The sequence below is a fragment of the Panicum virgatum genome, chromosome 7K (genome assembly GCF_016808335.1).
Source record: "Panicum virgatum strain AP13 chromosome 7K, P.virgatum_v5, whole genome shotgun sequence".
Classification (NCBI taxonomy): domain Eukaryota; kingdom Viridiplantae; phylum Streptophyta; class Magnoliopsida; order Poales; family Poaceae; genus Panicum; species Panicum virgatum.
The window spans coordinates 52,287,043-52,310,885 of NC_053142.1; the positions used below are offsets into that span (position 1 = coordinate 52,287,043).

The 23,843-nt window shown below is 44.3% G+C and overlaps 3 protein-coding genes and 1 long non-coding RNA gene across 11 annotated transcripts; 1 reads left to right on the forward strand and 3 right to left on the reverse strand.

Annotated features, from left to right (window-relative positions):
- Nucleotides 1-4,375: 4,375 nt before the first annotated feature.
- On the reverse strand, nucleotides 4,376-8,089 carry LOC120642184 (serine/threonine-protein kinase STY8-like). Of its 8 annotated transcripts, none has more exons than XM_039918615.1 (7): nucleotides 7,289-7,593; nucleotides 7,016-7,153; nucleotides 6,820-6,921; nucleotides 6,327-6,390; nucleotides 6,106-6,216; nucleotides 5,736-5,786; nucleotides 4,376-5,452 (listed from the first exon to the last, which is right to left on the reverse strand). In XM_039918615.1, exons 1-7 carry the CDS (start codon nucleotides 7,486-7,488, stop codon nucleotides 5,411-5,413), a joined length of 708 nt encoding a protein of 235 aa, XP_039774549.1. In that variant the 5' UTR covers nucleotides 7,489-7,593; the 3' UTR covers nucleotides 4,376-5,410. The 8 variants fall into 8 exon arrangements, with proteins under 8 accessions (XP_039774549.1, XP_039774548.1, XP_039774550.1 ...); XM_039918614.1 differs by having other exon boundaries at nucleotides 4,376-5,528; XM_039918616.1 differs by having other exon boundaries at nucleotides 5,102-5,452; nucleotides 6,820-6,906; nucleotides 7,289-8,076.
- A 2,801-nt stretch (nucleotides 8,090-10,890) lies between these two features.
- Nucleotides 10,891-12,435, reverse strand: LOC120642183 (SKP1-interacting partner 15-like). Its single transcript, XM_039918609.1, has one exon. It carries the CDS (start codon nucleotides 12,362-12,364, stop codon nucleotides 11,144-11,146), a length of 1,221 nt encoding a protein of 406 aa, XP_039774543.1. The 5' UTR covers nucleotides 12,365-12,435; the 3' UTR covers nucleotides 10,891-11,143.
- Nucleotides 12,436-15,542: 3,107 nt separating this feature from the next.
- On the forward strand, nucleotides 15,543-17,103 carry LOC120642187 (vacuolar iron transporter homolog 5-like). The gene has a single exon (XM_039918622.1). The coding sequence runs from the start codon at nucleotides 15,937-15,939 to the stop codon at nucleotides 16,579-16,581; it is 645 nt and encodes a 214-aa protein (XP_039774556.1). The 5' UTR covers nucleotides 15,543-15,936; the 3' UTR covers nucleotides 16,582-17,103.
- Nucleotides 17,104-21,110: 4,007 nt separating this feature from the next.
- LOC120642190 lies at nucleotides 21,111-23,627 on the reverse strand. Its single transcript, XR_005662531.1, has 4 exons — nucleotides 23,001-23,627; nucleotides 22,626-22,889; nucleotides 22,461-22,548; nucleotides 21,111-21,401 (listed from the first exon to the last, which is right to left on the reverse strand). It is a non-coding gene; the product is annotated as an uncharacterized LOC120642190 (long non-coding RNA).
- Nucleotides 23,628-23,843: the final 216 nt, after the last annotated feature.

Consider the following 23,843-nt stretch of genomic DNA (forward strand, 5'->3'; position numbering starts at 1 on the left):
TCATCTGGTTGAACCTCAGGACTTGTATGATTGTAAAGCTACAAGATAGATAGTACAAAGTTTAATCTGTTTGAACCCCATGGCTTTTATAATTGGTAAGTTATAAACATAAGAAGTTATTATTAGGTTAATTAAGAGCACACAAAGTCAAGGGTTAGAACAAATTAACCTGCCGCCTGAGATTTTGACCTAGTCTACTCCGCGTCTCAAAATTAACCTGCCGGTGCTGGCCGTCCGTGTCAGTTTTTTTTTTTTTTGCACGAGCCGTCCATGTCAGTTGATACTCTTCTTCGTTCTCTCTGGAGATTCCGAGCGACAGCATCCGGAGATTCCACCAAGCAACTGTCTGGACCCGAGATTCCGCGCTTGACCTCACCCAAACTTTCGATCTGCCGTGCTCATCAAGCTGCTGGAGAGATGGACAGGACATGCAAGCAATCAGAGAGACGGTCGGGACGGGATCATCGCTGGCCGCTACAGGCCATGGAGAAGCTGCCTGCTGATCGATTCTTCTGGGCTTGAATTGAATTGGCGGGGATTCAGGCACGGAGGTTGCTGTCTGCCTGTCGTCAGGTCAGGTTCCGACATGCACCGTCACTTGGCTAGGGTCTTGTTTGGTAGCACGCATATTTTTCGAAAAAAGAATCTCGTATGTATGGAGTACTAAATAAGTCTATTTGTAAAATCTTTTCAGAGATTAGCGTAACTTTTTGCCACGAATCTAATGATAGTAATTAATCGATGATTGGCTATAGTAACTTTCCTCTAATCATGCGGTCAAATGCCTCATTAAATTCTTCAGGGTTTCTAGCGCAAGAATTGTGAAATTGGTTTTATAAACTGTCTTAATTTAATACCGATAATTAACGATCAAAGTTCCATGGCACAACTTGCTAGGAACCAAACAGAGCCGGGCCTAGCAACCTCGATGCCACTTCTTGTTTTCTAGCCCTAGACCCCTAGTGGAGTGGAGGAGGGCTCAAGTGTTGTTTATGCCCGCCCGCCCCGCCCGTATTACAATAAGAAACAGGTTAATTAAGAGCAGAGATTGGCTGATTACACGCAGCAAGTTGTTGATCGACTAGTGTGAGAGAGTGGTTTGGCAATGTTAATCAGAGCAAGCAACGACGTCGTGGCACCGACGGTTCCCATTTAGAAAGCTACTCATCGTCACTTAATAATAATTGTTTCTTCTCAAGGCCATCGAGAGAGAGTGTTTCTTCTCAAAATCTCCTCCTCCACCCTCCATTCCTTCCTAGGGTGTGTCTAGGGAGCCCTCTATTATAGTTAGAATTGAGAGCTATTGCTAGAGTTGAAGCAAAGTCCCTGTAAAATAGATACTGCCCCATTTAGCATTTAGAGGATCTGATTTATAGGCTATCGCTGGAGATGCTCTTAAACAACTATTAGAACATTTTGTTTGAGTCCAGTTGGGACACATTGCTTGCGCTCCACTCTGGTTTATTTTGGTGCCTCGCTTTTTTGTCTCTTGAGAACCAATGCAATGCGGCCGGCGTCTAGCAGCTTGCTTTGTTGCCATCACCACCACACCACCACCGAGGGGAAGAGAGAGAGAGGGCCGGCTCACAATGCAAATTTAACCAAGTTGTGAACGAAGGAGAGAAAAGTACCTAGCATGCAGCAACCAAAGAGAGGTGAAAGCTTTAGATGTGACATGCATCCAGTGCGACAAGGAACGAAGAGTCGGTCAAGGCTCAGGTGTTGTTTGGTTCTCAAGATTTTTTTAGTTCCCGTCACATCAAAATGAATTTTACTATTTTAGAATATCAAATAAATTCTATTTATATTTTTTTGACAGCTGAGTGCTAATTTGCGAGACGAATCTAATGAGCATAATTAATCTATAATTTGGTACAGTGATGCTATAGTAATCATCCGTTAATCATGAATTAATATACCTTATTAGATTCGTCTGGCAGTTTAGCCTCAGGATTCTATAGTTAATTTTATAATTAACTTTTATTTAATACTTCTAAATACTAAAATTCTTTTTGATGTGACACAGACTAAAATTTAATTCATAGAACCAAACAACTCCTCAAAAGTACTTGTAATGGGCAGGTGCAGGTACCAAAGGTCCAAAGCTGATGCAGCCACCTAGGATGTCCAATGGGGGATTGGATTGAATGATTAGCTAGGTGGAGAGGAATCAAGTGGGTAAATCAGACATGAGCAGCTGCTGATCAGAAAGAATCCCGTGCCGAGTCATTTCCATTTAGATTAGTATTACGTGCGGCATCACTCACCTGGCCAATACAGGACTCACAGCTTCTGGAAATATAATATTGTGGTGCTGAGTCTTACCACCCAAAAAAATTTCTACATTATTCATCACATCGAATCTTCGGACATATGTATAGAGCATTAAATATAGTTGAAAGAAATAACTCATTACACAGTTTAACTGTAAACGACGAGACGGATTTTTTAAGCATAATTAGTTCATAATTGAACATTAATTGTCAAATAATAACGACAGTGCTATAGTCTTAAAATCAAAAAATTTCGCAAACTAAACAAGGCCCAAATACTCTATCAAAACACAAGACCACGTACACTTGGGAGACCAGCCATATATAATACCAGCGCTACCGGCTACATACAGAATCACGGTCCAAAACAGAACAGGAACATGACCTATGTGCAAGCCAGGTTCTGTTCTTTTGTACCGTCTCCGTAATGCTAGCTTACAGCTTCGATCAATGAAATGCAGTAGGTGGTAGATATTCTGCTAAATCCATTTATTTATTTATAATAATGTCATGCCAGCCAAAGATTATGCACAAACAACGCACGCACATTTATCAAAAAAAAAAACCCGCACGCAGCACATGCGTTATGCGTAGAGTGGCAGACAAAGCTCAGGCAATGGCGTCAGCACATACGAAATTCTCAATGAGTTAGTATATATTAATCTATAAGCTCCTTTTGTTTCCAACCCAGTCAAGTCCAAATAAAACTACTCATCCGTACTGTATAGACCATTTCATTTTAAAAAAAATAAATACATACCAAGCAATCACAACGGAAGTGCTTGGTCGCTCATAGGTCTGTTTGGCACTACGGGCATAAACAGCCGTCTTCAGGCACCAGGTAACCAAGATCGTATAAAATCATTCAGTTGACACCCAATTCATAACATGAATCACAAGAGAATTTTTACAACGATTGAGAAAAATGATGCCAGCTGATCTCTTTCTCCTGCCCTTGTCTAATATTGCCTTCCAACAGCTGACTGCTCTAGCTGAAGATTTAAGTAATGTGCAAGCCTCCACTGAAAATGATGTCTGGTCATACATTTGGGGTACTCCTTTCTTCTCCTCGTCAAAGGCTTACACCCATCTCACGGGACACAGAATGATTCATGCAGCATTTAAGTGGCTCTGGAATTCGACATGTCAAAATAAGCACAGGTTTTTTTTTTCTGGCTTCTGTCGAAAGATTGTCTTAGCACAAGAGCTCTACTTAAAAGACGTAACATGATACTTCCTGACTATAGTACTGTGTGTGCTGTGCAAACCAAGTTGAAGAATCTTCAGAGCATCTCTTCATCCATTGTCCTTTTGCACAATCCTGCTGGGCTACTTTAGGCATCCAGGTAGGACAAGATGATCCCTTCTCCACCCTTGAACAGATTAAACTTCAGCTGAATGTACCTTTCTTCATGGAGATCATCATTCTGATGTGCTGGTGTATTTGGATGTGTGTTCGAGAAAAGTATTTGGATGCAAAGGAATGACCTGATTTTTAGAGGAATTCAACCCACAGCTGCTTCAAGTCTTCTTCATTTCAAGAAGGAATTTGCCTTAGTTATCCTAAGAGCAAAAATTAGGATTAAAACTTCTATGTCTTCATGGTTAGAGCAATTTGTTTTATTTTCTTTGTCTCTTTCTTTGTTTCCTGAACTTTTTGTGATTGTGCCCGCTTTGTTCCTTCTATTTTATATATAATCAGTAAGGGGGTTTACCCCTCCTGTTTCTTAAAAAAATGATTGAAAAAAATAAAAGTCATCAATCTGATAGAATCGTACGGTGGTCAAGATAGGATGTACCTTTAAGTATCTAAAGTATCTAGACTAAAGTATTTGGTGGTACAAAAATATGGGACCGAGTACCAAAAAAAAGTGAGACCGGATACTAATTTAATTTAATATTTGTAAATACTTTCTATAGATCAACGGTCACAAAAATTCAAGGTAAAAGTATCAAAAAGTATTCATTGGTACTTCACAATCATTGTAACAAAGCTCAAATCACAAACATCATTCATTTGACACCTGATTCATAAACAAACAAAAAATGATATAATGCTCATAGTTACTGGCTCAGATGGTATATAGGACATCGATCACAAGTGAACGGTAATATTGGTTATTTTTATAAGTCAAGGTTCCCATGCCTCAGGCTACACTTCCATTCATCACGAACATCAGGCAAGGAAAATCTACACTATTGAAAATGATAAGAATCATGATAGCAACACAGCAATGACTTTGAACCCTTTTTTTTTTTGCTGACAGAAGAGCTTGCTGCAAGACTTACTTGTTTATCACGCAATGCAGCACGTGCTTACATAGGGTTACTATTTCATAGTAGCAGATACATGGATAGGTCAAGATGAGAGTGATAGGAGTAGGACATGTCCATGCAACCCAACCGCAGTATTCTTGCAACAAGTTGAGCAGTGAGCAAGCAAAACAGTACTAAAAATAAGGGAAGATAGCCATACAGACAAAGAAAACGATCACAGCTCAAAGAGATCTGCTCCGATTGTCACAAGTTTAAGATAGTTGACCATCATCCTGGGCAAGATATGCCTATGAGGACTTTCACATTAAAAAATGACGATTGCACAAGCAAATTAAATTTCTGAGATCAAAAAAATTGCTGGAGACTCTTGCAACTGTGAATGAAACTATGAATTATTGGCTTGACAGCTTTCTGAGATGCTTCACTGTCAATTTGGAATTAAATGATTCCGTATGTTATTATGTACCACATTGATTTAGTATGAATGCTTACTTCAGATCATTATTTCTTGTAAGAACTCCACTTTTGAAGAGTCCCTTAACATGGTCGGCTCTAAGGAACTTTATTGTGGCATTCATATATACCATGATAAGTTTCTCAGAATCTGCAGACAGAGCACATACACAACCTCTTCATTGCTGAACTATCTTCAGGTCTTACCATGTATATATAATCAAAATATTATTTTTTTAAAATGCAGCGGCTTATGTTTATTCAGGGTGTTCCCATATCAAACCATTTCCTTAATAGGTAATGCATATAAAGGGCAAGAAATTGACACTGGAAGTTCAGTTGCTGATATTGCTCCAGACAATTGGCTTCATATATCGTAGTACTCGTTGCAAAGTGTTACTTTGTTCTTACAAGTCTCCGGAAGATCCAGATGCAATCGTCTCCCTAATCTGCAACAGCAAACTTCTGTCAACATCCGAATCACCAATCTTCTCTAGCAGAATTTGTTGGGTTCGATAATGATGCCTACATAACACATGGGATTCAAAGTCTGTAAAGAAAATATTAAGCTAATGGGTTCATCCTTTGGTCTTATAAATCAGAGTAGAAGTATAGAAACAGTGTATTGACTTGAAAAGTTAATTTACAAGCATGTGGATACATCCTAACCAGGAAGGCACCAGCAAATTTTAAATATCCATGCAAAACTAATGGAGAAAGAAAGCAGAATACATGACTGCGTGCTGTTGTCTCCTTGAGTTTCTGTAGCAAATCATCCGTCTCCTGCAATCAGCATTTCACAGTGTTTTCACTCAAGAAACCCGTGTATTTAAAATATGCCTGATTCATTGTAACACCTTTGGTATTAATTACGGTCATTGAGGTTGGACATGCCATTATCATGCATGATCATGTTGTTAGGATTACATCTATGAGAATGAAATGACAAGAAGTAATTACACATTCTTTCTAATATAGGTCTTCAAAGAAAATGTGGTTTGCAAAGTGAAAATGTCTTCAAATTTTGTAAGTCAAGATGTTAATGCCTAGGTTGATCATAATTAGGAATAGATTGCACTACACAACCATGAACTATGTTTACCTCTATACCCCAGCCATCAACAACAAATGCACCCAGACAAAAGCCATCCGTTGTTGAGAAAACATGAGCTTCACGAATGTTCAGTCCAACTGCAGACAGCAAAGCAGATAACTACAAAACAACAGCGTGAACAAAATTTACACCTAAGTAATATGGAAGGTCATTCATCTGAAGCCTAAACGAAAATCACATAGAACATGGATTGTTGTTCTAAGTCTTACCTCAGCTAGGAGCTTTGGCTTGGCAATGGAAGAAACAATAATTTCATGAATCACTATGTCCCTCCTGTGGATATTTGAATGTCAATTGTGGCGGTGTCAGGAACCAGACACCATAAAAACATATCTCAAGCAATTTAAGAGGATGGTTTCCAAAAGGGAAATTCGAAATACAGCACTTGCCAAACTGGTGGGAAATAGCACGAAGAAGTAAAATATTCCCCCAAAGGGAGGTTCCAAATACAGCAGTCTTCCAAACTGGTCAGAAATAGAACAGAGAAGTAAAATATAAAAGTGGGCGAGGAAAAAAGGCCAATCATTTTACAGGTCTGAATTGATAATTGATAACCTAGAAGTTTGTGTTCATGATCAATCAAATTATAACAATCAGATCACATGACACTTGAACACTGCAGTGATGGTGACTACAAAAGGTATCATTCAGCAACTCTTCCCACTGAACTATGGTTGCAATGACTCTGAAGTAGAGAAATACCTCGCAGAACTGTCCTCAGAGTCATCCACAACATTTCTTGTCTCCAAACTCAGGTCCTCCATCATCCTTTCATTTGGTTCAGATCCCCTAAATTCAGTTTGTCTGTGCAGTTATATAGTATGCATATTGACGTACCTTTTAGCATAGCAGGTAAGACATAACACCGTAAAATACTCATATGGGTTAAAGCCTGCACCTCCTCTTCAAGAAGCGGACATGGAAGATGGGGCGCTTGTCGGGGTTGTTGGCGCACTCGTCGAGAATCCTGCAGTGCAGCAGCACGTCCTCCGGCTTGTCGACGTCCAAATCGATGGAGTAGCTGCTAATATAATTGCTGGGAAATGGAAGTCAACCGTACCAAGCATGCAGATGCAGGTGAGGAGAGAGAGAGAGAGAGAGAGAGAGAGAGAGAGAGAGAGAGAGAGAGAGAGAGAGAGAGAAGCTAAGAGAGATGAGATGACGCGCTGACCTCGCCGGCAGGCGCTCGAAGTGCCAGTGGAGCTGTTCGCTGAAGGCCGATGGGTCTGAGACGACCTCCTCGATTCCCTTGGCCATGAGACGGTCCAAGATCTCCTTCCGGATGTCAGTGTACCCACCGCCCGATGAGCCTCCTCGGTTTGCAGTGGCGGCGGATGGCCAGGAGCTCTCCTCGATGTCATCGTCTTCCATCGTGTAGAGCTAGACGTCCGGCACCAAGGGCTAGGATTTAAGAATGCGGCGGCGGCGGCGGCGGCGGAGGGACAGAGTCCGATGGCGACGGCGAAATGGGCGGGCGGGGGATTCCGAGCCGTGGCACCGTAGTTATAGAGAGGCGGGCGGTGGGGGCATGCTGTTTGGTACTTGCCGGTGACGTCGCCGGCCGGCCGGCCGGCTGGCGATGCAGGTGCCCCCTCGGTTTCCACGGCTCCTGGTTCAGGTTGTAGGCCCTCGGGCACAACCACAAGTGTGGACAGACTTGGCAGTTGGCTGTGCCCGACGACGGAGCGGCGGCCAAGCTCGTCGTTCCTTTCCTCCTCGGCAGTGCGAGACTCGAGTGGAGTGGAGGACTCGATGCCCGCCCGTATTTACAATAAGAAAGAGGTTAATAAGAGCGGCACATTGATTGATTTGATTGATTACAAGCAGCAAGTTGTTGATCGATCGCCTACCTAGTGTGACAGAGTGGTTACTTTGGCAATGTTAATCAGAGAAAGCGACCACGTCGTGCCACCGACGGCTCCCAATTAGAAAGCTAGTCATCACTGAATAATAGTAATTATTATTGAGAGAGAGAGAGAGTCCTCTTAAACAACTACTAGTAGCCTTTGGTTTAAGCCGAGTTGGAACCAGGATTTTTTTTTACCGAGGTACCGGCCGGTTTCAAACCGGCCCAAAATTAAAATTCAAATTTGAATTCAAAAAAATGAAAAAATTCCAAAAAAATTCTAAAAATACTTCAAGTTGCGACAAATCTAATGGTGTCAAATTTTTTCAAATATTCATTCATTTAGTATACTTTGCGGGCATTTGAATTTAAACAAAAAAGAAAAATTTTTGAATTTGGCCGGTTACCACTCAAACCGACCGGTTACCACTCAAACCAGACCGGTTTACCGGCCTAACCGGTTGGCTAACCGGTGGAAACCAGTTGAACTGTCATTTTGGCTTGAAATTTGAATTTGGCCGGTTTTTCGGTAACCGGTCAAACCGGTCCGGTTTACCGGAACCAGATGGCGGCGGTTTCGTCGGACCGGTCGGAAAAAAAACCATGGTTGGAACACATTGCTTACGCTCCGCTCTGATTTAGAGTCTGTTTGGAAGCTCTCCACCTCAAAAAGAAAAAAACTCCACTCCACTCTATCGTGTGACTCCACACCACTACTTTCATTTTATTCTGTTTGGCTATTGTATAGCTCCACTCCACTCCACCAACTTTAACAGGCTGCTGATCAGAAAGAATCCCATGCCAAGTCATTTCCATTTATATTATTATTATTATTATTACGTGCGGCACCACTCATCTTCGTGGCCAATACAGGCCTCCCCCAGCTTCTGGAATGATTTGGGTGCTTGCTTAGTACCAAATACCAAAACAAGGCCACCCTTGGGAGAATGCATGCAATGCAGTGGCCAGCCATAATACAAATATTGTGTGTGTGGCTACATACAGAAATCACGGTTCCAGAATCCAAAACAGGAACATGGCCAGGACAGCTTTCTCAGATGCCCCACTGTCAATTTCTCTAAATCTTAGAAAACTCCATGCAACCAAAAATCAAGCATTTCTACTGAATGAGGAACTGAGGCATCCTTTCCAGATCTGGAGGAGCTTTATCAACATGCATTTCAGAGGACACCAGAAAAATAAACTGACAGCAACCATGAGAAATAGTGTAGAGTTAGGTGCTTACAGCCTAATTCTCACAATTCCACCAAATGTGATGATATTTGGCTCAATACCAATATCATGGAACTATAGACATCTATCAACTGGCAAAATGATGATATAAGAGCCCTCAGGAGGTATTGCAATGCAATTTTCAAATTCATAATCAATCAAAGAATTCTAGTAGAATGCCAAAGTATGAACTGCAACTAAACTGTTTGAGACAACCATGCAAAGTTTCAACTCCCTCGACCGCTAAAGTGTGAATTTTTCAAGCTCACAATCTGTAATTTCTATTACGGTGACAAAGGACAAACTGCATATAGGTTGGTTGCTTAACATAGGCATGTGAGGTTTCAACTGCTTCCACCACTAATTATGGTTATATGGAACCATGGATCGTATATATATTATCACGAAGCATAAATATGCACTACAACGAATACACGCTCCAACAGACAAATTTTCAAGCTAATGATTCATTAAGCAGCTTATAACAAACTTCATGACAATCAGGGCTGACAATAATTATCATTAACAGTTGTCAAAATACTTTTCAATATTGTGTTAGCTAATATCAGCACAAAGGCATCCAAAAACATCAGATACAAATACCTGTGTACACACACGAGTTTGTAGAACATGATTTTTTTTTTTTGGAAAAGATGTTAGCTTTTGATCCATTAATTGTTTACTTAAAGTATCAGCACATAGGCTTAAATTACCAGTAATACATCCCTAAGACAAAAAGATATAACCTTATAATTTACTTCAATAACGTTAGGGGCACTACAACGACTGCAAGAGAACATCCCAACTTCAAGAAAATGGCTCTTCAAGACTTTTAAGAATCTTCTTTATCAAATTCTGAGTGGAAATAGGCTGATAATAACATGATAGTACCATCAGTTATTTTAGAAAATTGAAGAGGCTAATGACGCAATAGTGAAATAACAAACAATACTAGCTAGTGCCAAAAGGTGGACCAGAAATCATGTTTAATGGGGGGCACTGCAAGTGCATAGTATTTTCCACCTGAACCACTGGTAGAGAGAAGCAGCACCAACATATCAGTGACACAATCGTGAAGAAGGACCATATTATAAAAAGTGGCATATTCATTAATATCCCTTCTAAATTCTATACATGGTTGACAATAGAGGTAGATAAGGTCATGATTTGGCCAGCCCAATAACATCAATAACTTTAGTGCAAACCAGGACACCGCTACATCCAGACACTAGTTACCCTGTGGTTCCCCAACTCATGTAATGACTATCAAAATAACAGCTATAGTGCCTACATCTTGTTTACTGAGAGGTAATCAATGGCCTGGCCTAGTGATCAAATAAGCGGTAACTGCAATTGAGTACTAAACAAGTTAACCATCCAATCTAGGCGAATTAGCAGGCAAGGAGTCACAAATTGTGCATGACAGATTGACGGTACTCTATGATGCACGATGGAAGTGGTAGACTGGTAGGATAAGACCATTGCAAACCCTAGAACAAAGTATCAACAGCACCGACACCCAGTAAATCACAATGCCGATCAGTTTGGTTACTTAAAGGCACATGGGTGACCGAATTACAATCCGAAGGAAAAGGAAACATCCAATAACAGCACTGACGTAAAGGTAATTATGATAATGTTACCAACATGCGTACAAGCAAGCAGAATGGCAACCAAACACTAGAAATTCCAACTTGATCAAGAAACATTTCATCAAGGAAATGGGGATCGCTCTACAGCATTTCAATGTCCAAAACAAACAACTTAAGGTTCATTTTCCATTAATCAAGTACAACATTTCATGATGCTAAACATTGTAAATAAAAGGAAATTCGGGGACATATCAGTTCCCAAACACGCAATGGATAGATGTCCCATATGAAATGAAAATCTTAACTTGGTCATTTAGTCACGCACCGGACTAGGATACAGGAGTTTCCATCAGCATCAAGGAATCGCTGTAAAGCCACCATCGAACACAAATCCACGGTATACACCATCGCCATAACCAGGAACAGCATCCACCCAGTCCCACTTGCCACCGCTGCCCCCGGTCTCATCCTCCTCCCACATTGCAAGCTTCCCACGCACCCGCTTTCCAGCGAACCACACCTTGCCATGGCCTCCAAAGACCTTGACCTTGTTGTTGCCAACAGCCGCTGCGGTGGGCATTGCGCTGTTGGCCTGCGAAGCAGCCTCGCAGAGTCCAGTGAAGCAGCGGTACATGTTGGGCGGCATGCGGCCAGCTTCGTCCCACTCCATGGTGGCCAGATCTAGTCGGAGGATCAGCACCGTGGAGCACGGGGCGTCCATGGCGAAGGAGGACCTGAGGCCGCCGATCATTAGGACTCGGCGGCCGCCGGCCCCGGCAAGGAGGCGGGGGCGCTTGAGGATCTCGAAGACGTCTCCCCAGGCGGCGCGCTCGACGGGCGCCCAGCCGCCGGTGAGCATGGCGAGCGGGCAGGAGAAGAGTTTCCACTGGCTGCGCCAGGGGGTGCCGACGTCGCAGAGGGCGAAGACGGCTGCTGCGGCGGAGGCGAGTATGGGGCTCCGGGGCTTGGAGGGGAGCGAGAGGGGATGCTTCATCCACTTGGCGGATCCGGAGGGCGTGTAGGAGAGCGCGGCGAGCTCGGTGAGGACGAGGACGGTGCCGGCGGGGCCGGCGAGGACGGTGCCGTGGCGCGCCCAGGCGGATCCGAGCGGGGGCAGGAGGCGGTAGGTGGCGGCGAAGGGGTTGCAGACGGCGAGCGATTTGGGCGAGGTGGAGGAGGAGGAGGAGGAGGGGAGGAGGGGCGAGGGGGCGGATGTGGAGGTGTCGAGCCAGAGGTAGAGGAGGGAGGTGGAGGAGGCGACGGGGGAGAAGGAGTGGTAGGGGAGGAAGTGGGCGAAGGGGAGGCGGAGCCAGTGGCGGCGCGCGGGGTCGAAGGCGTGGAGGCATCCTCCGCCTTCGGGGCGCGGGTGGCGGAGGAGGAGGAGGCGCAGGGTGGGGAGCAGCGCGAGGAACTGCGCGGAGAGGGTGTCGTGGAAGAGGCGCGAGACGGGGCGGCAGGCGACGGCGTCGCGCAGGTGGAGGCGTAGCAGGACGTTGTGGAGGGCGTCGGGCGGAAGGTGGTGGATCGGGGGCGGGGGCTGCGAGTCGGCGGCGGGGTCGGAGCCGGCGGCGGCCATGGCGGAGGGGATTGATTGCCTGGTTGGGTTGTGGGGAGGAGCAGAAGAAGAAGCAGGGATCGATTCGCCTCCCTTGCGGTGTGCCAAGATGTCAGTGACCCCGGGTGTGGTGTGGGACTTTGGCTGGCTGGCAAATGGGGCAAGAATCTGACCGAGGACCCAGCTGTCTGCCGCCTTGGGTACCTGATTATTATTATTACTCCTATCCTACATGGCCACCCCGTAGACAGCTGAGCTGGGCGGCGCGTTGGCTCCTCCGGCTCCAGCTGTGTGGTGGGCGGGACCCACGGTCCAGAACAGATCCGAACCGTGGGCCTCGGCCTCAATTAAGGCAGGCCTATGGGCTTTTTTTATTCTTCTGTTGGGCTGGAATAATCCTTTTTCTTTGCCTTTTCAAATCATCAATCACCTCAACTGAATGAATAAGAAGCTTGTAATAATATTTCAGAAGAAGCTTGCCCACCGGACCAGAAACAGCGGTAACCATCAGCCACCGAAGCAAGGGATGAAGAAGACAGACAGCGACGAGGCCGGCGGTCCACTGCGTGCAGAGACTGGTTGTTTGGCTTAGAGACTAAATTTTAAACTATGTCGCATCAAAATGAATCTTAATATTTAGAAATATTAATGAAGTCTAATTACAAAATTAATTGCAGAACCCTAGGGCTAAACTGCAAGACAAATCTAATAAGGTATACTAATTTATAATTTGTGAATTGTTACTGTAGCATTACTATAGCAAATCATGGATTAATTAGGATCATTAGATCCGTCTCATCAATTAGCACTCATCCGTCAAAAAAATTTATAAATAAATTTTATTTGATACTCCTGCATAGTAAGATTTCTTTTGATGTGGCAGAGATTAAAAATAAGTCGCTAGAACCAAATAGCACGTGAGAGAGTATGTAAAAAACAAAGCGAGGGCAGCAACAGATTAGTACGTCAATAGAAGATTGGAAAAGATCGAGGTGGAGGCGACGATAAGATAAAGAATGATTAGGGTGGTGGCTTTCGTGTGGAGGCGTGGAGCGCATGCTTTGCTTGCTTATCGCGCACTCCCTCCAATCCGATCATCCATTATTATTTGTTTTGTTCGCTGCTGCTGCTGCTGCTTATTGCTCCCGGATAGCATCTGATTGCTCCCTGCAACTGTAAGCTTTATTGTTTGCACTTTTGTCCAGCAGCTGGCTAGCTAGCTGCTCCCAGATAGTAGATTCTTTTGGTTGACGAGGCCAGCAGGCAGCTAGGCAGGTGCCTGCCGATTCAGCACTCACTCAGTACAGTAGCTGCCCTGCCCTCGGCTCCGTCCCCGCCCGGCCGCGGCCGACCCGACAGCAGGCACACAGTGCTGCTGCCTCGACGGCCACCTGCTGCTGCATGCAGCATGCCTTCACCTTCTCTGCTACACCATGGAAATGGATCCCATCCACATCCACCATGGTGGAGAATGGAGATCGATCGTATCATCGCCGCCCGCCCCGCCTCGGACCTAAATTCTTGACCTACTTTTTCTTTCCCCTTGTTCCTCTTCTCGCAATAATCCATATATATATATATATATATATATATATATATATATATATATATATATATATATATATATATATATATATATATCATCCGTCACGGCAGCTACTCCGATCCGTGGTCTGGGTCGTCTGCTTTTTTTATTTTACCAAAGCAAAGCGATGCAAAAGCCGTGAGATGGATAGTCGATGCTGTGTGTCTGTGTGTCTCCCTCCCTTGTCATCCTGTCTCTTTCCCTCATTTTTCTTTTCAATTTTTGGATTCCAAAGAAAAGAAACAAAAAGGAAACAGTAACCGCGACCGCGAGAGGGCCGGGATGCTTGCATTGCATTGCATTGCATTGCATGATCAATATATAATTGTTATTGTTATTGCTGCTTCTTTTTCCCCCCTTATATAATTAGCCTTCTTGTTGTCAATTATTTTTAATTTCTTGGTACGCATCTGCCAGCTGGTGGATTCGGTCTTGATGACAAGAAGCCACAACGATGCATGCATGGAGGAGTATGTATGTTTTCGAGTTGATGCGCATGCTGCGGGCATATATAGAGCATCGATATATATGGCATTCCAAACAGGAACAGCCATCGAGCGGCATGCTATCTCGCTCGTTTTGGTTAATTTCATCGAGAGAGATAATAAGAGCAACTCCAGCCGGGCCCTTAAATGGGACTCTATCTCTTGTTTTAGTCTCCCGGTAGAAAAAACATCTCCAACCGGGCCTCTATACGAGCCCCCATTTTGGGGAGGCCACTAAATTTTGGTCCAGAGTCCCTAGAACTGGAGGCCCTCTAAATTTAGTCACCCTGCTGGAGTTTGAAGCCCCTAAATTTTTATAGGCTGGCTCCTAAAACCAATATAGGGGCTCAAATTTAGTCTCTCCGCTGGAGTTGCTCTAAGAACATGGCCGGATCCATCGATCCTTCAATTAATTTAATTTGGGGGAAATAAATAAAGAGATTTCATCTGCTTATATATATTGAAAGCAATAGATGTTTACTCATCGATCACTTTAGTTTACGGACAGAAATGGAGGAACATATGCATCCATATATGCGGACGACAAGCTTTTTGGCCATTCTTGGTAATGGCATGATTCTTCTGTTCTTGACGTCTCTCCAGCTATAGCTTTGCTAGCTAGTGCACCCTTACAAGTACTCCATTAGACTAGCTAGCAGCTACCCTAGATGGCGACAAGAATTTAGGTCAAAAGGAGAACCGTTGTTAGCTATACATATACTTGGTGTGTTCGTTCCTTATATGGCTCGTACAAACAAACATCACAAATACTATAATTCTTTCAGATGTGGTGCGTGCAGTGCAGTGGTTCATCTCCATCCATATATCAGGCGGTGGATCGGAATTGTCTGTCTGTCAATGGCATGCCCGAATCGACGAGAACTTGGATTCATTATTGGATTACCGTACCTCTGCTGCTGCTGCTGCTGCTGCTGCTCCCTCTCTCTACAATACCAGCTGATTTTGGCTGATTCAACAATATTCTGCGAGGGAGAATATATAATCTGAAAGAATCCCAACAGAAATAATTTTGCACTCCCTCTATAAATGGCCGTCGTCGTGGATTGCAATCGGCAACCACAAGCAGCTGCGTGCAAAAAGGAAGGCCGGGTAGCTAGCTAGCTAGCTTTATTACTAGTGAGTGTGCTTGGCACACCGATGAGATGAGAGAGCGATACCAGAGGTCAGAGAAGAGCTAGCTGGGGGGAGAAGAAAAAAGACGGCAGCAGCTTTTCCACCAAAATTAAAGATGCAGCGCGCAGTGGATCCCCCACTACTGCATACCGAGCAGCGATCGACTGCATTGCCCGCACGCAACAAATAAAACAATATAACATGCATACCCCTGAGATCGATCGAGACCATCTTGCTTCTTCTTCGTCTTCTATAAAACGCGGCACGAGCTAGCGTGTGTCCGCCACACTGCATATATACTAGTCTTAGCTTGCTTTGACGATACATCACTCAGCTCACTCCTCCTCCTACTACTATCGATCAGTTCACAGTTCAATCCAATCCAATCCATGGCGGCCATGAACAACAACGTTACCAGCAGCAAGCTGGCCGGCGTGGTGGACGCCGAGAACCCGCCGCGTGCCCTCTCGTGCGGCCTAGTAGTGGACGACGATGACCTGTCGCAGCGCGCCAACTGGCTGCGCGCCGCCGTGCTGGGCGCCAACGACGGCCTGGTGTCCACGGCGTCTCTGATGCTGGGCGTGGGCGCCATCAAGGCGGACGCGCGCGCCATGGTCATCTCGGGCTTCGCGGGCCTCCTGGCGGGCGCCTGCAGCATGGCCATCGGCGAGTTCGTGTCTGTGTGCTCCCAGCGCGACGTCGAGCTGGCGGCGGCGCAGCTCGACCGCGACGGCAACAAGGACAATAACAAGGTGCTCCCCAGCCCCGTGCAGGCCGCCGCCGCGTCCGCGCTCGCCTTCTCCGTCGGCGCGCTCGTGCCGCTGCTCGCCGCGGGCTTCATCCGCGACTACAGGCTGCGTATCGGCGTGGTCATCGCGCTCGCCACCGCCACGCTCGCCGCCTTCGGCTGCGCCGGCGCCGTGCTGGGCCGCGCCCCCGTGGCGAGGTCGTGCGCGCGGGTGGTGCTCGGCGGCTGGGCCGCCATGGGAGCCACCTTCGGGTTCATGAGGCTCTTCAAAGCCACAGGCATATGATGATGATGATGATCTATCGTCCGTGGATCGTCCTTTCCAACACGCTTCGCTTCGTACGCGCTCTTGGCGTGTGCCTGCCTGCCTGCCTGCTACTAGCTAGCTAGCTGATCGGTTAGTTGGTCGGTTTGTCTGGCTAGCTCATACTAGCTCTTCCGATCTTCGTGTTGTTGCTTGCTTCCTACGTGCATCTCCTAACCACCACCACCACCACCATCTCCTAATAACCATGAGATAGAGCTACCTAACTAGCTGTGTATCACAGCGATAGACGACGATGATCATCCCTAGCTAGCTATAGTTGTTGCATGCATTTATCTATATATGACGCCTGTAATCCTGGCCTCAAATTAAATTCTCTAGCTGCTACTGCTGAATTATATATAGATTTACCATGCATGCTTGTACTGATGGCCGGCTGATGAGCTCCAAGCAAGACTAGTCTAAGACGCGCGCGACTATGGAATAATAATGCATGTACCTTTCAAGTTTACTGATTAATCAATATAATTTCTCACTTCATATATATACATATATATATACATATATATATATATATATATATATATATATATATATATATATATATATATATATATATATATATATATATATATATCAAGTGAGTGCTGACAAAGCAAAGATATGAGATATAGATGCGGATAATACATGAATTCCTTGTCCCGGGCCATCTGCTGGCTCCACTCGCCACTAGATGGATTACTCCATTGGCCATTGACAAAAGCAACCTTTTTCAGGCCTAATCAATCATCACCCATCTTTACTTCGCTTTCGCTACCTCATAGCTTATTAGTCCAAGTTTTTTTCTATTATATTTACTATAACCCCCCCCCCCTCCCCCGGGCGTGTTTTCCTAAATGTTTATTTTAAAAAGGTTTTTCTAGCTTTTATTTTGCCATAAAACCTATATATATTCAGCAAGTTTTCAGAAAACTTGTTTGTAGAATCTCTTTTAGGATAATGTTATCAGGAAAAACCTTTTCCAGTGAAACACGACCCTTTGCTTTCCCTAGCTAAGAGCTATATGTGCTCAATGCGATTTTTATCTGGTCATTTTCTGAATCTTTTATTAGAACATTTGGTTTCAAAAATGGCAATAGTCATAATTTTATCAATGCTATTAAATATTCTAATAGAAAATACTAAAATTTGTAAAAAAAATCAAATAACATCAAGTATATTTTTTTATCAAAGCGACTCTTCCCCAACCCTTCTTTATTCTTCCTCATCTACATCCAAGCATAGGTTGGGTGCAAAAAAGGCAAAATTCACTGTCGGTGTGCATGCTATTAGAAATCAAGTTCTTTTGTTGGACACAAACACAAGCACAGAATAGTAGGGATACAGAATGGAGAGGAAGAGAGTTCTTATTGATATTTTTTTCACTTTCAGTAAATTACAACCGATGAAAGGGACCTCATATTTATAGATGGAGAGTCTCGTATTGATACAAATGTATAGTGTATGAATACTTGAATTTTTTTCTCCTCTCTTCATTAATTTGGCTACCATTTCAAAGTCACTTTCATATACTGTTTTGGACTTTGAATTACAACACATGCATCAGTATTGCGTGCAAGGAATGCAAATAGGGGGATAACATATATATATATATACACACACACACACACATTGCCGGACATGTGCCCCCCGCGCGCCCTGGGCAACCAGGGCCCCACGCCCCCCGCGCGCCCACCCGTGATTCAAATAAAAGGTACTCCCACGCCACCACCTGCACCTCGCGCAGTGGAGAGAGCAGCGCGTTACATAATTCAAAATAAAAGTTTTTTCATGCTAGTTTTTTTACAATAACTATTCACTCGGACATTCGCTTCACAAACGGTTTTCACTACTAATTTACTAGTATTTTTCTGCATCATATGAAATCCATTTTGAATATTTTGTTGAAAAAATATATCTGTATTTATAGTCGTAGATCCATTTGTCCGGACATATATCCGGAGTATTCAGGTTGTCGATCGGATGTCCGGACATACAGCTGTAGTATCCGGGTTGCCGATCCGAGCCAAGCGTGTTTTACGTTGTTCATTTTGTACTCTATACAGTGTCGTAGAAGGCAGGAATACATGTCATAGAAAGGCAGCGACACAGGTCATAGAGGACAGGTCATAGAAGCCAGTGATGATGCAAATCATTTTATATTCTATACAGGGTCATAGAAGGGCATCAATACATGTCATAGAAGACAACAAATATAGGCCATAGAAGGTTTATACATATAACACTGTCATACAGCTCCATAGAGCAAAAATTTAAAATTTTATACTCTATACAGAGTCATAAAAGGGCATCGATACATGTCATAGAAGACAACAATATAGGCCATAGAAAGTTTAGATATATAACACTGTCATACAGCTCCGTAGAGCAAAAATTTGAAATTTGAATCTAGCCATCATAGATACTCATAGTTAGTCATAAATGCATATGTCCTAGAAACATGGCATAGAAACATATGCGTGCAGTCATAAAAACATATGTCCTAGAAACATGGCATAGAAACATATGCGTGCAGTCATAAAAACATATGTGCAGAGGCACAAATTTGTTAGATTAATTGGGCCTATAGCCTATTAAGTCAATTAATCAAATAATTCCAAGGACAAAAAGAGATAGCAGGATAGTCCGGAGTATCCGGACATATACCCCAGAGTAGTCGTAGAATTTGATCTTCGAATCTTCTTGACCCATAGAAATCACACTATCGTACAAGTCATAGAATGCAGCAATTCAGGTCATGGAAGGTCATAGATAGCAGTTTGTACGATATATGTCATATAAGGCAGGGATACGAGTCATAGAAGGTTCTATAGGTCATAGAAGGCAGCGGTGATACAGGTCATAAGAGGCAGTTTATACTCTATATATGTCATAGGAGATAGTGATTCAGGTTATACTAGAAATGGATGCGGCGTTGCCGCATGTGACCAGTGGACGAGCCGTCGAGTACATTTATTGGGTCGCTGTTTTTTTTTAACTCAATCTTCCTGGTTGGCCGTCTAGATGTCTCCTTGGCAGACACCATTTTTGCTTCACATAAACATGTCTATAGGGTAGTGTAGTTAATTAGGGGGTTTGGAGCCCATTGCTGTTTATATACTTGATCTTTCCGGTGGAGTAAAATTCTTTTTGTAAACAAAACGAACAGAAGCTATGGTTATGGATATCCTGTTTTCTCGTAGGAGTGTTGCAGGCCACATGCTGTAAATTGTCAAAAAAAATCCCGAATAGCTACTAAATCCACTCTATGTGCATTTAGTTATTTAATGTTTTCACGCACCAATCACAAGCTGGTCTGGAGCTTAATTGAGGGGAACGAAGATGTTTTTTCTTTTTCCTTGACCTGCCATAAAAAATGGCTGAAATCCTCTATGTGTGGAATACCAAAGAAATACTACTTAGCATGATGTAGCATGTCACTGAAGGCTAAATTAAAGTTGTCAACTCTTGAGAAAGGCCGAGCTGCTTAGCTCAAAATCTTTGGATGTATCCATTATGTTTGTATTATATCTCTACTATCTAATTTGGCAGCTTCATGTAGTATGTGTATATGTGAGTATAACAGAAAGTTTCCTTTTTGCAGATTGACCTAATGCAGAGCTCTTGAGAAGACGAAGTTTAATACTAGATTTGCTTGAATTGCAGTATCTGCAAACCTCTGGAGTACCTTGTGAGGGAAAGAAAAAAAAGGACAGTAGACATAAGATCCAGCTTTTGCTCTATGAATTCCGTATAATCTGCTTTAAGCATGCTGATTAGGAAATTATTATGGAGTAATGCAACCACAGGCATATCCTTTTGATGTGAAAATTGGCATATTCCCATTTCTTATGAAAGACAATTATTATGTAGCTTTTCTTATGTATGGTGAAAGCTATATGCTCACAGTTCATGCATAGAATGTCCAGAAGCTCAACCATGCAGTAACTTTGATCAAAAGAGGTCCAGTGTAGTAACTTAGTACTATGCAGATGAGTAGTGTATTATGATGTTCTCTAACTTGGTCAAACCTTTAAAGTCATGTAATTCATGTTCATGTCATGCATGTCAAGGGTCTAGTTTTGGAATCTACTGTGGACTATGTAGTTCAGATAATAATCATAGGAGCGTATTCATTTTCAATGACAGTCATGGCATGTATGTTAAAAGGCTTCAAAACCAGATCATTATAATACCTGCAGTACACATTTCTTTTATGGCTTTGACAGTACACATTATAATACTTGCTCTATGCAATTCCCGCAGTTGACAGACATTTGAGTTGTGTGAGCAAAGCTAAAAAGGCTTAGGTAAAAAAGAAAACTACCTGTGAGAAATGTGTACCTGTCGAGTATTTTAGGAAAGGCACTGTGCTTTTGTAGTGCAGAGGCATCTGAGTAGGCATGTCTCCTTGAGGCAAGTCCCCATGGAAACCAAACTCAGGGTAATTTTGTTTTAAAAGCCCTGAGAAACATTTAGTCAAAAAGATTGTATGTATGCAAGTCCTCTCATAGTCTACAATTCCTTGAGAAATTATTATTATTGATGGTAATGTATATAGTGCAAAACAATAGTTCTTTGTCAACGGCTAATGATAGTACTATGTTGGGGGCTGGTCGCCGGGCGAAGGCCAACTAGTGTGTGACATCGAGCGAAGCCAACCAGCTGAAGGGCCAAAGCGAAGGGTCAATTTTCAACGGCCCAAGACTACCAGGCGAACTTGAGCTTCTTCGGTTCTTTTGACCAGCAATCACCTTCTCCAACCGGGAAGCAGTCGTCCGGAGACTCGCAGGCTAAAGATACTTGCAACAAGAAGCTGAAGTTTTAGGCAAGGCAGGTTTAACAAGGAAATAATATGCAGGAACAAGGAAGCTATAATTTCAACAAGGAAAAGGTATATGCGCAAGCAGGTCATCACACTTCAGAAAGCTGAAATCGGCTTAAATGCAAAAGCAGTTCTACTGTATTGAACTGGAATGCATGAAAGTCATATAGTCGTAAACCTGGCATTTGGCAAGGTTTAGAAGCCAATCAATGGGTGATGGACCACAGGAAACTTCAGCGACAACAAAGATCTAACAGATGCTTATCTGGTTATATGGGAGGATTCCTGCGATTTTGCTAGCACAGAAAAGTTTCCAGAATTCCATTCAACAAGACTGAACGGTCCTAACTCCTAGCCCATTGCACACTCGGTTTTAACACTATGTGCTCAGAATGCTCCGTTAGCGCCCCCGAAAGGCCCGTCATGGACGTATATTGATTGTCCATGCGTCCTTAGCGAGAAAGCTTGTATATGTCAGTCATCATAGGTGTCAATACCGTGGTAGATGCAGTATGTAAATGTGCGAGACGATTGAACCCATCACCGATGCACAGGGCAGGCGCCCTCGTTGCAGGCGTGATCCCGCTAACAGATTTGATGCAGGAATAGTATTTAGAGATTAGGTTGTAACAGCTGTAATGGGCACTTGATGTAATCAGGCTCATCCCCCAAGGCTATAAATAGCATGGGATTTAACTATTTGGAGGAAGTGGAATCATTATCGCTAACCAGTTAATCACTCTAGTCCTGTTATTCTCGTTCTAGTCTTGAGTTCTTGTTGATCGGATCCCCTGATCCCAACATATTACTCTAGAACGTAGATTATTTTGCTGAACAACAAGCAAAGTAGTTGAAACTACTCCCGGTAGCGCAGATCAAGGTATTAAGAAACAGGGATGGGTGAAAATAAAATTGGTAGCAAATCAATGATCTCTCAGTAGTAGCAGGATAACCATGACAATTAGCCAGTACCAAAGACAGAATACGACATTTAACAGCAAAGCAAAGGGTAGGAAAGAGGGTTGCTAGCTCTCACAGCTGATTGGATTTCGGGGTTGAGAGGCTCCTGATAGCCATGAGCACGGAGATGGAATTGTTGAACCATACAGCCCTGCTGCCGCTATCTGATCATGGTGCGGACATAGCTCACAAATAAACATAAATCAGAGCTGATTCAGTCTGAGTGTGGATAGAGGCGCACCTATGCAGTCGTCTCCATCGACAGAGGCGGTGGCCATGTTGCTCTTTTCCGTCGCTTTCCTCTCCACGGGAGCCATGGCGGAGGTGGAGCTGGGATTGGATGTCAAGGCTGCCGTGGTGCTACTCATCTCTCCCGCCGTCCTCCTGCGGAGCATTAGATTGAAATGAAAGAGCACGCACGCGATCCAGCCACAGCATTACCAGATCCACGAGGCAGGAAGTCCCTCCCCACTATGCTCTCGAGCACCAATGACTTCCCGGAACTCTGGAGTCATGTTAAAAAAGGCAAACAAATAGTGAGTGAGAGCGCTGGCTAGATCTAGGGAGGGGACGAGTGGATCTGTATGCAGAGGTAGAAGGCTGCGGCAGCACGTACCTGCCCACCGACGACAGCGATGGCGGGGAGCGCCTCCCAGAGCGAGCCGCCGCCGCCGCCGCCGTGGTCTTCGAGGATAGTGCACGCGCGCGCCCATCACTTGAGGATTAGGTGGCACCGCCCGGGCGTCGGCTCGGACGAGGCTGAGGCCGAGGCAACGCCGGCAGAGGAGTTGTCGAGGGAGGAGAAAACGATGGAGGCGGCGGCGGCGGTGGCCGCATCGCCTGGACCTGCCCTCCGCTGGTTCGCGGGCGCCGCTACAAGCCACGGCCTGGCCTCGCGCGGGCTAGTGGCCACCGCGGGAAAGGAGTCGGCGCCAGGAAGATGACATCGGTGGGTTGCCTGGCAGGGAGGACAACAGCGGTTGTTGCAAGCGGAGGGAGGCGCAGGCGACGCGGTTGGGGAAGGGCGGCGGGCGGCGAGGCAGGCGGAGAGGCAAGCGGAGACGGCTGAGCGGGTTCGCGACGATTCGCGAGCGCCGCGGATCTGTGGGTTAACGGGCGTGAGGACCACGCCCACCCGGATCGAACGGTTGATATTACGACTTCACGAGATCCAACGGCTAGAGGATTAGCGGGCGACGTGGCACGATGGTTTCGCCCGGTTTGGTGCAAGAATCGTATTTAGAGATAAGACATGTCATAGAAGACAGCGGTACAGATCATAAACGACGGTGATAACAGCGATACATGTTGTATAAGACATGTCATAGAAGGCAGCAAGGTGCATATACTCAGACATAACAGCTAGGGGATGAGAAATTTGAATTTCTAATCTAATTTGCTCATAGGAATCAAAAGTAGCAGATCATAAAAACTAGTATACAGAGGCTATGCAACACAT

Coding starts and splice junctions, on each gene's coding strand:
- LOC120642184 (XM_039918610.1), bottom strand. CDS start 7,488: ATGGAAGACGATGACATCGAGGAGAGCTCCTGGCCATCCGCCGCCACT. Junction 6,391..6,819: donor TCTGAGGACAGTTCTGCGAG/GTATTTCTCTAC, acceptor AAATATCCACAG/GAGGGACATAGTGATTCATG. Junction 6,217..6,326: donor AGCCAAAGCTCCTAGCTGAG/GTAAGACTTAGA, acceptor GTTGTTTTGTAG/TTATCTGCTTTGCTGTCTGC.
- LOC120642183 (XM_039918609.1), bottom strand. CDS start 12,364: ATGGCCGCCGCCGGCTCCGACCCCGCCGCCGACTCGCAGCCCCCGCCC.
- LOC120642187 (XM_039918622.1), top strand. CDS start 15,937: ATGGCGGCCATGAACAACAACGTTACCAGCAGCAAGCTGGCCGGCGTG.